The 14,066-nt window shown below is 42.4% G+C and overlaps 1 protein-coding gene across 1 annotated transcript in view; it reads right to left on the bottom strand.

Moving 5' to 3' along the window:
* AMBRA1 (autophagy and beclin 1 regulator 1) overlaps positions 1-14,066 on the bottom strand; it is a 135,668-nt gene that overhangs the window by 33,818 nt on the left and 87,784 nt on the right. The window contains 2 exon segments of the mRNA XM_037393884.1: positions 9,472-9,626; positions 10,054-10,242. Coding sequence (XP_037249781.1) covers positions 9,472-9,626; positions 10,054-10,242 — 344 coding nt within the window.

Below are 14,066 nucleotides of genomic sequence, written 5' to 3'. Positions count from 1 at the left end.
CAAGATGCCAATAAATTTCAAGCCATTACCTCCGCTTAGCCCAAGTGGTAAGCTGGGCTATTAGATCAGCCCTGATAAAGGCTGCATGGGGTGGGGGTGCAGATGTTCCCTTGTTTACATGGGGAAACCTTGCCATCCATGAAGCTCCATCCTGACAGGTAAAAGGGGAGGAAAGGCTGGAGCAGATGGGGTGGGTTTATCAGGCACCAGCCTAAAATGTAGTTATTAATTTTCAACTGAATGGATGCTGTCAGCAGAGGCTGACTGACCATGAAAACACACAACAAGAGAAACATCTCGTGCTAAATCCAACAGAAACCTTACTGGGAGGAGTGGTAAAATCCAGTTTCACAGCCACTCTAACCTGGGCTGCAGAGAACAGAGCTTCAGAAAGGAGTACTGATCTCTGCTGGATGGGTATAGCCCTGCTGGCAGCCAACATCTGCACCTTGTGCCTGCAGAGATGTAAAGTTTATGCTGGTAAATAAAGTGCTCCTCATACGGATACAGGTTATACCACCAAAATAATCGCAGAGGGTGCACAGCTTTGCCAACATAACTGCAGCTATACCAGAGCCTCTGGCCAGTGCAGGTACCTCATTTTGGAACAGGCTTTAGCAAACTAAGCTACATGAAGTGTGTAATACAGATACAGCCTGAAAAGCGCAGCCAATCCACCACATTGTACTAAGTTCACTGAAAGCACACCTCCAAGCAAAGCCTACGCACAGTCTGAAACTACTCAGAGCATTAAAACAAATGTAGAAAACTACAAACTGTGCTTGTATTTGCCAGAGCAGCAGATGAGGTGCAGCAACAGGATGAAGGTAGAAGCAGAGCAAAACCAAGAGCAGTACAACTAGGGCTGCACACATTTTGCATTTCCTCACCTGCCCTTCATCTTCTGCTCCACAATCTGACCTTGAACAAGAACCTGAAGTTTCATTTCATCCTTTTTGATTACAAGCATCTTACTGAGACTGAACAGCACCTAAATCAATTAATTATCTTTTTTTGCCTGACTCATGGCAATGGTGTGTTGCCACTGAAAGATCTTACCTGCTTTTGTTTTGGTTTTGATTTTGTTTTTCTTAATGTCAATGTGTTACCTAGTTTTTACCTCTGACACCAGGGTATCAGATGAACTACTATAAAGCATCTACCACTCTACTGAAAGCACTATACGCCCTTTGCTTAGCTGTCAGGAAGCCACATGCATGACCGACTTCTATGATGCTGCCAATTAAACAAGTCCATGGCTTTTTAAGGTCCAGAAGCATAATAAGATACAGACATCCTAACCTGACCTCCTTAATAAATATCACTATCCCTTTTTTGCTTATGTTACATTCTTTACTCTGCCTTCTATTAACGAATTTCACAAAAACTGCTGAAATTCAGGCTTATGCCTTGCACAGCCACAAACTCCAGAGCCCTCTGCAGCAGAATTCAAGTCTAGCTTGCCTAAAGCAGAGGGCCATGACAGCAAAGCAAAACAAACACTCCTTGGGATAACTGATGGATGGCTCAATACATTTATTCATAAGACAATGTATATCAGCATTCTGAAACAAGGCAAGGATCCCCTTTGTTTGGAGAGAGTCTCCTTCCTATATCCATACACTGATACAAAGAGAAAGGCATGCATTTCCCATGATCAGACAGGGGAAAAAAATTTGCTTTTTTGCTCCCAGTCTCCCTTTATTAGGCAGGTTGGTCTGTGCTGCGCTCAGCCCCTCCTCCACAGTTGATTCTTGCTAACAACATACACGTCTTTCCATTAGATCTTCTCTGTTAAAATGGAAGAAGTAAAAAATAATGCACTTATCTCTTTGGATTTGTCAGTCTTAATCCTCAAATGGATCTTATCATCCAAGGCTCAGCACAAATAAAATTTCTTTCAACTCCATTTATCTTCCCCGGATGCAATAGGATCATATATGAAATTCTTCTTCAGACTTTACCAATACAACAAACCTCCCTGCCTTTTTCTGCACCTGTTATCACTGCAGAAAATCGTGGCTTTGTTTTCTGAGCCACAGTGAATTAAACAAGAATTAACCCCTAATTTTCAGCAGCAACTGAAAACTTATCTGAGGATACTTGATCCAATTCCTAAAACAGGTCAGCACCCACAGTTTCTGTTGGACTGATTGAGAAACCTTCTGCAAAGCTGAAACTTTGTTGGTTCTTCCTGACCCTAGTTGCCCACATAATTTATTGATGATCTTTCAGTTCGGGAGAAGCCTCATTACAGCACACCTAACCCTTTCTTTCTCTAGGCTAGCTCTTGGCACTACCAGCTGGAACTTTATTTGACAAGCCTGCCATGCAGCTACTACATGAGAAAGAGCTTTAAAATAACTAGTGGGAAACTTCAAAACAAGAACTATGTCTTACAAAGAAACAGATCACCTCAGGTAACAAAGCTCTCAGGAAAATAACGCACCTGCAGCGAAGTGGCTCATTACCTTACTACTCGTCTCCCAAAGGCTGCAAACCCCAGGGTAATACCTCCACAAAAAGCCCTTTAGGGGACTGGCCCAAACCCAGATCTGAAACCTACGGCTGAGTAAGCAAGAAATTGCTAAACAAAAACAACTGTTCTTTCAATTCTGCACGCGTGTGGTGGGTACAAGATGACAGGAGAGAAACAAGAATGCCAAAGGGGGTGTTAGCGTGACAGAAGATAGATACGTATATATTTGGTGCAGATGCACAAGTAAACTGAACTGTGCAAACTGTGCCCCAGCTATTGCTCTCTCTTGCAAAAATCACTAACAGCTCTCAATGATTAAACAATCTAAGAAAAATATGGTCACTTTATTGCAAAAGGAATTACAAGGTTCTTCACTTTTGCCCTTAACTCAGGCTGCAAATCAAAAGCAGTACCTGTGAATTCCCTATTAATGGCATGCTGAGACTGTAACAGCAAAAACTATAATATGTTAAAGATCTAATGACAAGGATTCACGCACAGCTGCTATTCCCCATCTGCTGAGCCTCAATATAATGGCATACAAGATCAAATGTCAACAATATGTTGATGACAGAGCTACATGCATCCTCATCTAGGTGAAAAGAGGCTGTCATCCAGCTGCCTACATGTCTGGAAGGAATAAATACTGGAGGAAAGAGCTGGCTTCAATTTAATTTGAGAAAGATGGTAGGAAGAGGTACCAAAAAAGTCTTCATGAAACTGCAAACCTCTTCTCAGCCCATGGCCAGTTCAGTGCAGATCTGGGAACAAATCACCTTTTGCTCCCTTCCCCCTACCTGACTTGGGCAAGACGACTGCACATAATCTCAGACACGGAACCATCTTTACCATAATTTCTTCTATCTAGTTAACACTACCCAATTGCACCAAAGCTAACGGTACCTATGGTGGAGCAAATGGGCTCAAGACCTCACCCAAACCACAAGAGCTTGGCTCTCCTAATACCGGACCCCGTAATTCAACAAGGTGGCTTGGCGCTCAGCTTCATGTCCCACAAAGTAAAATCATCACAAATAGATGTCATCTGCCTTTTCTTCACACCAGTTTGCTCAGACTGACACTGCTCCCATGTTTAACCATTACGTGAGACATTAACACAGTGTTTTATGACGGGATCCTAACAAGTTTTTACAGTTTCTTACAAGTTCTGTCTTAGCAGCCTTCATGTAGACATGGGTGCATCAGTCAAGACAGCAACTGAACCAGCCCTTACAGCATACCATTCCTGCACCTATACTTGAATGTGCAAATCTTTATGTCATCTGCAACACCACGGTACCACTGCATCTGCCAGTGATGTTGAATACAGCTCTTTCTTACAGCACCCTACATCTGCCAGTGATGTTGAATACAGCTCTTTCTTACAGCACCCTACGTAAGCAGTGCTCACCAAAGTGTGTTTTGGATATGCCCTGCTTTTCTAAAGATACCTGCCAGAACCTGCCAATGCACAGAGCACACAAAACCGTCTGATCTCAACGAGAATCATGTTCCCCTTTGTATTAAATGAAGGGATTTCCCCTGTCAGTCAGACAAGGGTTCTGTCCCCAGGCCCTCTTACTAGTGTCAACAAGTACAGGCAGTCTGTGACTCTGCTTGGATTTTTGGGAGTCTAAGAAACATCTACCTTGTTCAACTTCTGCCAGAAATGAAAAATCTCTTTGGGCAGTAATTGGACGTATTATTTGCAGTTCTACTCAGAGTTGTCAGAAGCTGCCCCTGTTGACCTGAAGATGTCAAAATCTCTCTCAAAAAGGAGGCACACCAATAAGCATGCTTTTTCAGTAACACAGCAAGAGGTTGTACTCACTTTCTTGCAAACTACTCCTGTTTTCAGAAGTATGTTAGTTTATATGAACTCTTCTACTGGGGGTAACGTGTTGCAGTAAGACATTTCCAATCTCCTAATCCATTCCTACTCCTAATTCCACATTCTCCTAATCATTTTTCTTTTCTCATTATCAAGAGTTCTGACCAAACTGTAATTTGCACCTTAGTGAAGCAAAAGTTCACGGCCATTTGCTTTCAGGCTTAAAGTCCCTTCACTTATGGCTGCAGGAGCACTCACAGCTCATCCAGGGAGTCGATGAGGCAGCGACCTTTGCAGACCACACTGGATATATTCTACTGACACTTCCATGAAGCTTAGAAGGCAAAGTACTCAATAAAATAGTGCATCTTCTCACCTACTCTGTGTGCTGTCCTCATTAAGAGTTAATATGCTGAAAAAAAGCTTGGCTCTGTGCTAAAACTCCACATGCTTTTCTGCTTCAGGCCCTTCTTCCTGCAGTATTTGGAATTCTCCATCTGTTTACAATGGAAACGTACACATACTCTGTTCCATCCAGGCTAGTGACCAACCACTTCTTCAGAATGTTTCCCAAATACCAGTAGCCTTCCTTGTCAAGAGCTAATTCTGGATCTCCACAGTCTAGTTTCCTCCCAGATTCAAAGCACAATGCAGTATTTGAGAAGGGACTTGGTTAAGTCACCTTATTCCCAGAAATTGCAAGATTTGCTCTTCAGCTTCGTGTCAATCAAATTTTTCTATCACCCCTCTTGCTTTTTGTCTCAGCTTAAAAGCTCCTTTCCAAGCTTTATTTTAATTTGGATTACAGTAATCGTGTTTTTCTGATATCTCAAAGTTCGCTTCCTCTGGGTAAAATTAAAACCATTAAACATTGCAAGGGCATCAGAATTTGTGAATGCCAGAAATAAAACTATCTTCTGGCTGCCTTTCTCACTAATAGCCACAGTCAACAGATCCAGGGCAATATGATCCTTTACTACTTTATGTTTCTAAGAACTTTCAGCTCTGACCAAGTTTCTAATTTCACTTTCTTCCAAGTTCTTTAACCTCTGTATAAACTTGGAATCATGGAAGTCAGAAATCACCCAACACCCAAGCAGCTCGAAAATGGGTCCTCTTTATGTGGAGACCAGCTCCACCAATGCTTTCAACATTGGCTGCAAAACCTATTCGTACTCAGTATTTGGAGCCCTTTCTCCCAGCTTCCCACCTCTGAAACTCAAATATTTCCAGACAATTCCTAGTACCACTGCTACCTGTACCACCCCAAGCTAGAGATCTGCTAAAAGCAATTCCTTCCCTGTACTGTCCAGCTACAGATAAATTTCAGAGATGTTAGCTAGGTTTGCAAAAAAACCAAACCACAAACACTAAAAAAGGAAGCTTATGCATACCACTTGTTAGAAGTCAGCCCTACTAGAGAGCTTCTTAAGCTTCAGTCTGAAAAACAAACTTGCTCTTTCGCAAAGCCAGATTTCCATCTGAAATGCTAAGCAGATCAATCTGAAGGGAGTGAATAGAAAGAGCAGGAACCTCTAGCTCATGACTATCAGATCTCATGACAGTTCAATACTTTTACTCCATTTCCGAACAATACTTCTGTCAACTCATGTCAGCCCTGACCTGTAGAACTCTACCCAATCTCTCCAAAATACTACGAGTAAGATGCGTATAGACAATGCACGCTTGTGTAACCAAGATGCTCCTTAGCACAATCCAGAAGTGCTGGAGTTCTCAGAGAGAACTTTTCTCTCCAGCTCTGAAAATTACACCAGCACCCAGTGGATTTCTAGGTGCAATTAAATGTATTGAGTTTCACATAACAAAACTAATTAATTGCATCTTTAAAGCTTCTATTTCAAGAGTGAAATGGAGGAAATTCTCTAAGGAACAGAAACCTTCATTCCCTGACTACTAGTCAAGGATGTGGAGGAGGGGTTAACTGGAAGCAGAGATAATCACTGTATTTCACTCCTCAGAGGTTGCCACACTTTCAGGTGACTCTACAGGCCACATTGGCAAGCCCTGCTCTCCCAGGTCATGGATTGCAAATCGAAAGGCATCAGTGAAGGAACGAACAATTGTGAGAGAGTTTACAAGAATTTTCATAGAAGCTGATGTAGCATTTCTCTTTAATTTCTCTCTTGAGAGTTTTGCGAGTGATGTAAAATTAAAATATCCACAAAGCAATGCTTCAGAACATGGCTGTGACTTAATTTTTAATTAAGAAGTTTAGTAACAATTGCTTTGTATTACAAGCTGTTGGCACAAAGGCAACAGAGATGCTTTCTCATTCCCTCTAATTTGCACATTGAAGAAAAGAGTTTCACCAGGTTTCCTAAACCTTTTTCGACCGCATGCTGGCCAAACTGCAAACAGGTTTTTACTTAACTGAATAGGAATTCATCATCCATTGTAAAGACAGTGTGCTAAGAATATTACCAAGTTTCCTACTTAAAGCTCTGTTTTGGTTTTGCATGTCTTGAAAAGTATTAGACACTTACAGAGCGGTCTTACTGCAAAACTCGACAGAAGAAATACCTGTAGTTGTTCTACTAATTTTTACAACTAGATGAAGGAATAGTATTTATGAGATTAACAGTTTTATGTTTGGCCCTAGAAACTGAACAAAGGTGACCAACGACACACCAGAATGTTGAAACAATACTCGACATCATCCCACAAGAAGGCTCTTTAACCAAATTAATTCAAACGGGTCTAGTTGTGACCCTGTCATTATGCAAAAAGCTGGAAGTCCAAAGCAGTCAGAAATGAGACATTTTTGAAATCTTTAAACATGACGTGGGAAAGGGGAAAACAGCAAATTAGTTAGCAAATCCTGCTAGACTGGATAGATTTTAAAATGTGGGGGAAAGCTTTTTGGAAGCTAAAAATACATGTGCAAGAAAGATGAAAAAAGCAACCTTTAGAATACATGCAATCCATCTGGAGAAAGATAATCCAGAACTACAGCAGATGAGAGACGGGAGTGCAGTGATGTGGAGCAAGTCTGAAAAGCAACAGTGGAAAAAACTGTACAAAATTTTCAATGCATCATAACAGGAAAAAAAAAAGCAACAGTTTTCAACTGCGTAAGTAAAGCCCTGTAGTTCAAAAAAAGCAGAAAAAAAAAATACCCTCTCTGGGCTTCTGGTAAGACTATGCTTATCACATTACATAAATTTAAACATATCCCAGAATGAGGGGGGTGGGGTGGGGAGAAGAAGGGTATTTTGGAGAGAATTCAAAAGAGAAAAAACCCCAAAGCTGGAAGATTGAATTACAAGGAAAGATTAAGGGAATACAAAGCATTACTTCACTAAATGGTGACTAAGAGCAAGGGTACAAGCATTTGAAGAGTATAACACACCACAGGGAAAGAAGATATGTCTGAAATGGAGATGAAGAACTATAAATGGGAGATTTAGACAGAAGCTTACCAATTTAGCTGGCTACAAAAAAAAAGTCTCCAAAAGGAAGGGCTAGAAGCCATAGCAACTGGAGTTTAGAGCAAATGTAAATGATGGATGAGGGGAAGAAACACGGTTTTGGCTAATAGGACTTCTCTATCTTAACTTATTATGATATGGTAAAAAGACTGTGGGAAGGGATACTCCCGTATCTGGCAGGAAAAGCTATGTATTTCACTAGGATCTTAAAATAACTGAAAAAAGAAACAGTACTAGGGCAAGCCACACTTTTAAAAGGATCTAACAGGATACTGAATCCATGTAATTAGTGATCTTACCATATCCAGACAGCATTCACCAACCGTACCTGCTAACCAGACTGTGCTTTTTTCATAAATGCATTTAAATTTCTGTCTCTTAAGGTAAGAGGCTCGTACCAGAATGGTAGCTCAGAACCAGGGCCGAAAAAGTGCTGACTGGCACACCAAAGAATATCCTCATCATTGATCTTCCCTTGCCTTATGACATGAACAGATGACAATAAACAGGAGTTTGGTATCGGCTGATAAACCAGCTCATGTAATGACACAGCTGTGATGACCCTCTCTGAATCATGAGCACTCTGGAGAGCAACTACAGAGTCTGAAGATGAATCAAGCAATTTCTCCCAAAGACAAGTCTCTCCCCAGTGCCAGGCCACTAGACAAATGGCTCACCTGCTCTGCCAAAAGTAGTAAGAGGAGCCTTTTAAAAAAGAAGAATTTATAAAGACAGGAGAGAAGGGAGAAAAAAAGAACTAGAGGGGAAAAAAGCTTATTCCACTATGATCAAGTTATCCCCCAAAGTGAAAAGGTTTGAACAGCTATTTCTCCTCTCCTGCAACAAGTCACTTGAATACATGGCCTAAAACTTGAATCCACCCAAATTTCAGCATTAGAAATTACCTTGCTCTGCCTCCTCAGCTCTGTGCGCTATCAGTTAGACATGGCTTTTCCCATCCTGAACTATCACTGAACAGCTGCTGTGTCCGCTGACGAACAAAGCAAGACACACATGTTTTCTTAATTCTGTCTGTCAGTTTGCAAAAAGATGAAGGTTTTCCCTCAGGTACTGAACAAGAGAATGGGTCATGATTCAGCCCTCCCACAAAGCAGAAGTACAGAAAGGTAATTCCATTGCCAAAATATACCTACATGTACATGGAAAGCTCAGGAATAAATAGCCAACAACAGCCTGTTCGGCAAAAGAATGGCAAGGCTTACCTTCAGCCTGCAAGTATGATATGAAGCTTGGCTCTGACCCTTCCTGAAACTGCTGGTGGCTGCTCTCCTAGGGAACAGCTGCTTTTAGGAATGTTAGGAAAGGATCCTCAAGCCTCAGCTGAAAAACTCCCTCAGCAAAACCAACTGCAGTACCACAAGCACGATGTGTTTTACCCCAAGTAGTACAAAAGGCCTATTAGGTACTCTGAGTGGTACCCACATTTAGGAATGTGTTCTATGACATGGAATGTATTTGTTTGTCATCATATTTGAAACCAGAGCAAAGTTTCACAATTCTGTTATATTTACATTCTCCTGCCATGTTTGCATACCTCTGTAATAAATTCCATGACATGTTTATTATTCACTGGGCCTGGAGCATGCTGCTTCTGTGCCCTTATAACCCAGCAACTAACCACTAGCCTAGAGCCAAAGCGACACAAAAATCACTGATGCAAACACACAGAAACGGACTACATGTATGCTCACCCTCATAGAGGTTTCTCCACCGTGGGGCTGTTGCAGCCTGAAGACTTGAGCAACCATGTGTTCTGTGGAGGGGTGCAGCAGGATACGCCGGGAAGCCAGTCCCACCATTACATACCTGCCCATTGGAGACAGGCTCACCGAAATGGCATTAGGGCCTGTGAAGAGAAGAGGGGTTATTTCTCTCACAGGTTGACATCCCTCCCCACACTACATCCTCACACCTTCTTCATTCCCTTCCAGCATTCCCATAGCGTATTGCATTCTAAGCTTATTCTTGTAGAGAAGAATAAGGAGACAGGCACAAGTACACACTTCCTTGCCGCAAGCATCTTCCCACTAATAGAATATTCTTCAAGGAATAAGAAAAAAAAATAATCTATCCTTTAGCAGTTCCCCATACCGGCACCTCACGTGTCCAGACCACACCACAAGGCCCTCCCCAGCAGTACCGTAACTGTGACCGGCTGGAAGGCCACACAATGTTGCTGCTGCTGTTCAGACCATTGCGTTTCTCGCTGAAGGTTGAGTTCTGAGGTAACTTCTCACACCCCCACCCACCCGGACTTCTAGCTCTACGCTTACCAAATCGCTTTGTGTAAAGCATCTCGCCCAAGTTGTGGGGTGCCAGAGAATACACAGCCAGTATTCCCTCGTCGGGGAAGCCTCTCTGACTGCTGGGAATGAAGGCTGCCAGCAGCTGCCCATCGGCAGAGATATCGCAGCTAGCATCATTGTAAATCTTGCAGTTTTGAACAAGCACGTTCACAGAGGCTGCAAAGAAGAAAGAAAGGAACAGCAATTAGAACACTTAGCTTCAACAGTGAATAAAGTAAGATTTAAACCTCATGTTGGAGACTGGATAGTACATGCAAAAGGCACTCAAGACATTTAGCTTCCTCCAGAAGTTTATGAAACGTTTATACACTGATTAATGTAATATTTGCTTCAAAACGGAGATAAGACACCGCAATGAGCCCAGGAAACAAAATCTACTCATGTCCTGGAGCCTTCAGCCAAGAAATAGTGGCAATTGCACTTTATCAAACCCCTCCTTTGTTGAGCATAACATCACCCTTTGCAAAGGACAGCACAGTTTAAACGAGTCTCAAATCATGACTCTGTCAAACTCTAGCAGTGGCAGCATCAGAAACAGCACACCTGAATTCATTTCCCCTTCTGTTGTGGAGCCCCTAGTTCCAGCTCCTCTTATCTCCAATAAACAGGAGACAAGAGAAAAATTCCTCCCTGTAGATACATTCATTTCTGACAGCTGATTTTTACAACAATCTTGGATAAAGCAAGCGAGAAAGGGCAGAGACTTCTCCAGCCAGTCCTCCATTTAATTACTCCAGTATGTGAGACACTCGCACAATCAGTGAAGTAACTGTTCAGCAGACGGGGTAGTGAGCAGCAATTCACACACAGAAATTTTACTTTAGTCTCTGCTGGCGAGTTGCTGGGTGACCTCGTACAAATCCTTTCCCCTCTGTACCCTGCACAGGCAGACTACAAGCTCCTGTATCTTACTACGCACTTGTGCCATTCCTAGAACAATCAGGCTCCGGGGCCTTTTAGCATCGTCCTCACCAACAGTTCAGTGTTGGCTTAGTAAGACAAGGCTGGAGTTACGTTTGCTCCCTCAGCCTAGCCTTAAGGTGCTCCAGTTTTTTCATTAAAACCGCTGCAACTATTCCAGGAGGTTTGGAGCTGGAACTGCATACAGTATTCTGGGGATGGGGAAATTTCAAATTCTAGTATTTTCAAACTCAAGGGGATAGAAATAAAAATAGACACAAAGCCCACATTTTCAAAACAGAAACTTTGCATGTAGAAGACCGAACACCCCATCTCACATGCTTCAAGCTATAGCATCATATGGAGCACTGTGTCAACTTCTACAGTCCAGAAACTCTCTTCTAAACTGTCAGACCGTGCCCAGCCTAGAAGGGGCTTTGATTTGTTCAGCTAAAGTTGCAGTTGAGCTTATGAAGCACTTTTTGGGCTAGATTCCCTATTAGTTCAACAAAAGAACAGTGCCAGAATGCTTTGTGCATACTTCTGAAGGTCTGAACTTCCAAATCAAATTAAGGCTGTAACTCAATGCTTTAACAAACTGGCACTGCTGCCAGAAGAAACAATCCCTGCCCTTTGTTTCCAACACTTCTGTGAAAAGAAAGCTACATCTGGAAACTGATACGGCTGAGAAATTACTGACTGTTGTCTAGGTCACTTTTTAGCCACACAGTTTCCCAGCCAAGGTGGCACACCACATGGCCACAGAGACACTTGCAGCAGCAGAGAAGTCATGACAGGCAAAAAGACAGGACTGCTCCTTCTTCCAGCAACGCTGAACCTCCCCTTTAGTTCTTCTGGTCTCAAAGACATTTTTCCTGGGAACTGCTTTCCTGCATGGTTGAGTATCAACTGCTACTGTTCCACTTAAGAAACTCGGATGAAAAAGATGACGAGGATAAAAACTGGACTGCGTAATTACATTCTGTACCAAACCTCCTACACCTGTACTCTAAATTTATTCAACCATTTTTTTCAGTGTCAAAGCTGCTAAAAACAGTAATTTTCAGCCTAGTATAAACAGAAAGGTGCTGAACAGGAAAAGGTAAATAACGGTAGTCACTATCAGCACTGTAATAACAGAATCTAAAAGACACATGGCCCTTCAAAGAACAGACGGTCCAAAAGATAACAAAATTCCCGAGTGCTTAGTCCAAAGCCAGCTAAACAGGAAAACAACAGAATAAAGGTACTATAGTACCTAACTTAAAAAAAAAAAGGTAGAATTAAAAATTTGCCCCCACCCCCCTTTCTTTTCTTTGCTGTAAACTACCTAAAGGATACATGACAACAGGTTGTACTATTGTCATCTCTGTCAAATGGGGAGAATTCCTGCAGAGTTCTTCAGTGACTCATTTCAAAACCAGTCCTATTTATTAGCTTTATTAGCTTGGCACAGAGTGGAGTGGTTGATGAATTCTTTTGATAAAGTTGGGTAATTTCATTAACAGAGCATAATCAGAAGTACACAGAGCCATAACAGAAGTGAAATGAAAGAATGCTAGAGTGTATTAACCTTTAGAAAATTTCTGCTTTACCTAGGAGCTGCTCAGTTGGCAACAAGAGAGAATTGACTTTGGTGATCGCAGCAAAGAGCGAGCCATCCTCCCAGCGTAACAGCGCAAGGCACGGCAATGCTGAACTGCTGGGGAGCCTGCTTACAACAGGAATCTCTGCTAATATACAGCCTTGTGCTGAGACCACATGCAGGATACTGGGCACACTTTTGGTCAGCCCTGTTCAAGACAGACTAAACCCTAAACGGTAACAAGTCCAGCAGAGAGCTCGGAAGATGGCTGGACAGGTGAATACTGGGACTCTCCCAGCCAAACCTGAGACAGAGCCAAGTGAGAAGGCCAGCAACAGAGCAAGGCTACACACTACACAGGGAAAGCATTTGCCAAAATGCAACTATGAAACACACCACCACTACCCGTGCAAAAAAACTTTGATTATCAGAAGAGAAATATATAGTCCAGTCCTTTTCTTTGGGGGTCTAAGAACTGTCCTTTCTCATTCCTGTTCTGCTAGATGTCTAAGTTTTTGTCCTGCACTTCTGGGCTCAGGATGCAGTTTATGGGAGTCAGCCTCAGTTTCCCTACAGTGTTAACTACTGTCACCTGATGCCCAATGTTGGAAGCAGCAAGACTGTATACTTGCTTCATCAGTCCAAAGGTATGGGTGCCATTTAGCCCAGGGACCCTTCTGTACTGATGAACCCCTAGTGCTTTTCAAAGAAGTGCAAGAACTTCTAGAGGGGACAGGTACTGATTTCTCTGGGCACAGGTGATGTTACATCTTTGCTCCTACAGCTATTGAAAATCACAGTCTACAGCATCCATGCCTCTTCTCAGCTTTTAAAGTTTGAGGGTTTTTAATCCAATGCAACCTTGGATGTTCATAAGAAACTCCCATCTTGATTTCTGGAAGGTAAGAAATGCTTGTATTTCTTTTGTACCACTTAGTTTCAGGGACGTTGCCAAGCCTTGTACATATCCTCACAGTTCCATGGCTATTTTTTTCTTTTCCAGATCTCTAATCCTCTTCCTCATCTAGCATTTACTATATGTCTTTTTAAAAAAAAAGACACTGGGAATCATATAGCACACGTTCACTCATTTTCTATCAACACTCTCCCTCCCCCGCCCCCCCCGCCACCTGCCCCTCCTTCAGCACAGCACAGAGGTTTTTGGTGAACAAGTCCACAATGATGGCCAACATGACTGCGTGTCTTGTTCTTTTTAAAGTTTGTTGCATATGGTGAATGCCTCTTAGCAAAACAGATTGTGAGCTCCTCTGCCAGAAGTGAACTATCCTTCCCCCTTGATGTGTGCCTGGAACATAAAACACCACAGATGCAAGTTGCACTGAACAAGAAAGAGCGCCCTTTCTTTCAGTCTTTCAGTATCCGATTCACGCTGGCATTATGGTTCTTTGCTCTTCCCTCATTTACAAAGGATGAGAGACTCAGCACTTACACCTAGAACCAGCAGAAAAAGTTGAAATGTGAGAGGTGGAGTTCT

The sequence above is a fragment of the Falco rusticolus genome, chromosome 7 (genome assembly GCF_015220075.1).
Source record: "Falco rusticolus isolate bFalRus1 chromosome 7, bFalRus1.pri, whole genome shotgun sequence".
Classification (NCBI taxonomy): Eukaryota; Metazoa; Chordata; class Aves; order Falconiformes; family Falconidae; genus Falco; species Falco rusticolus.
This window is presented reverse-complemented; position numbering and strand designations above follow the sequence as displayed.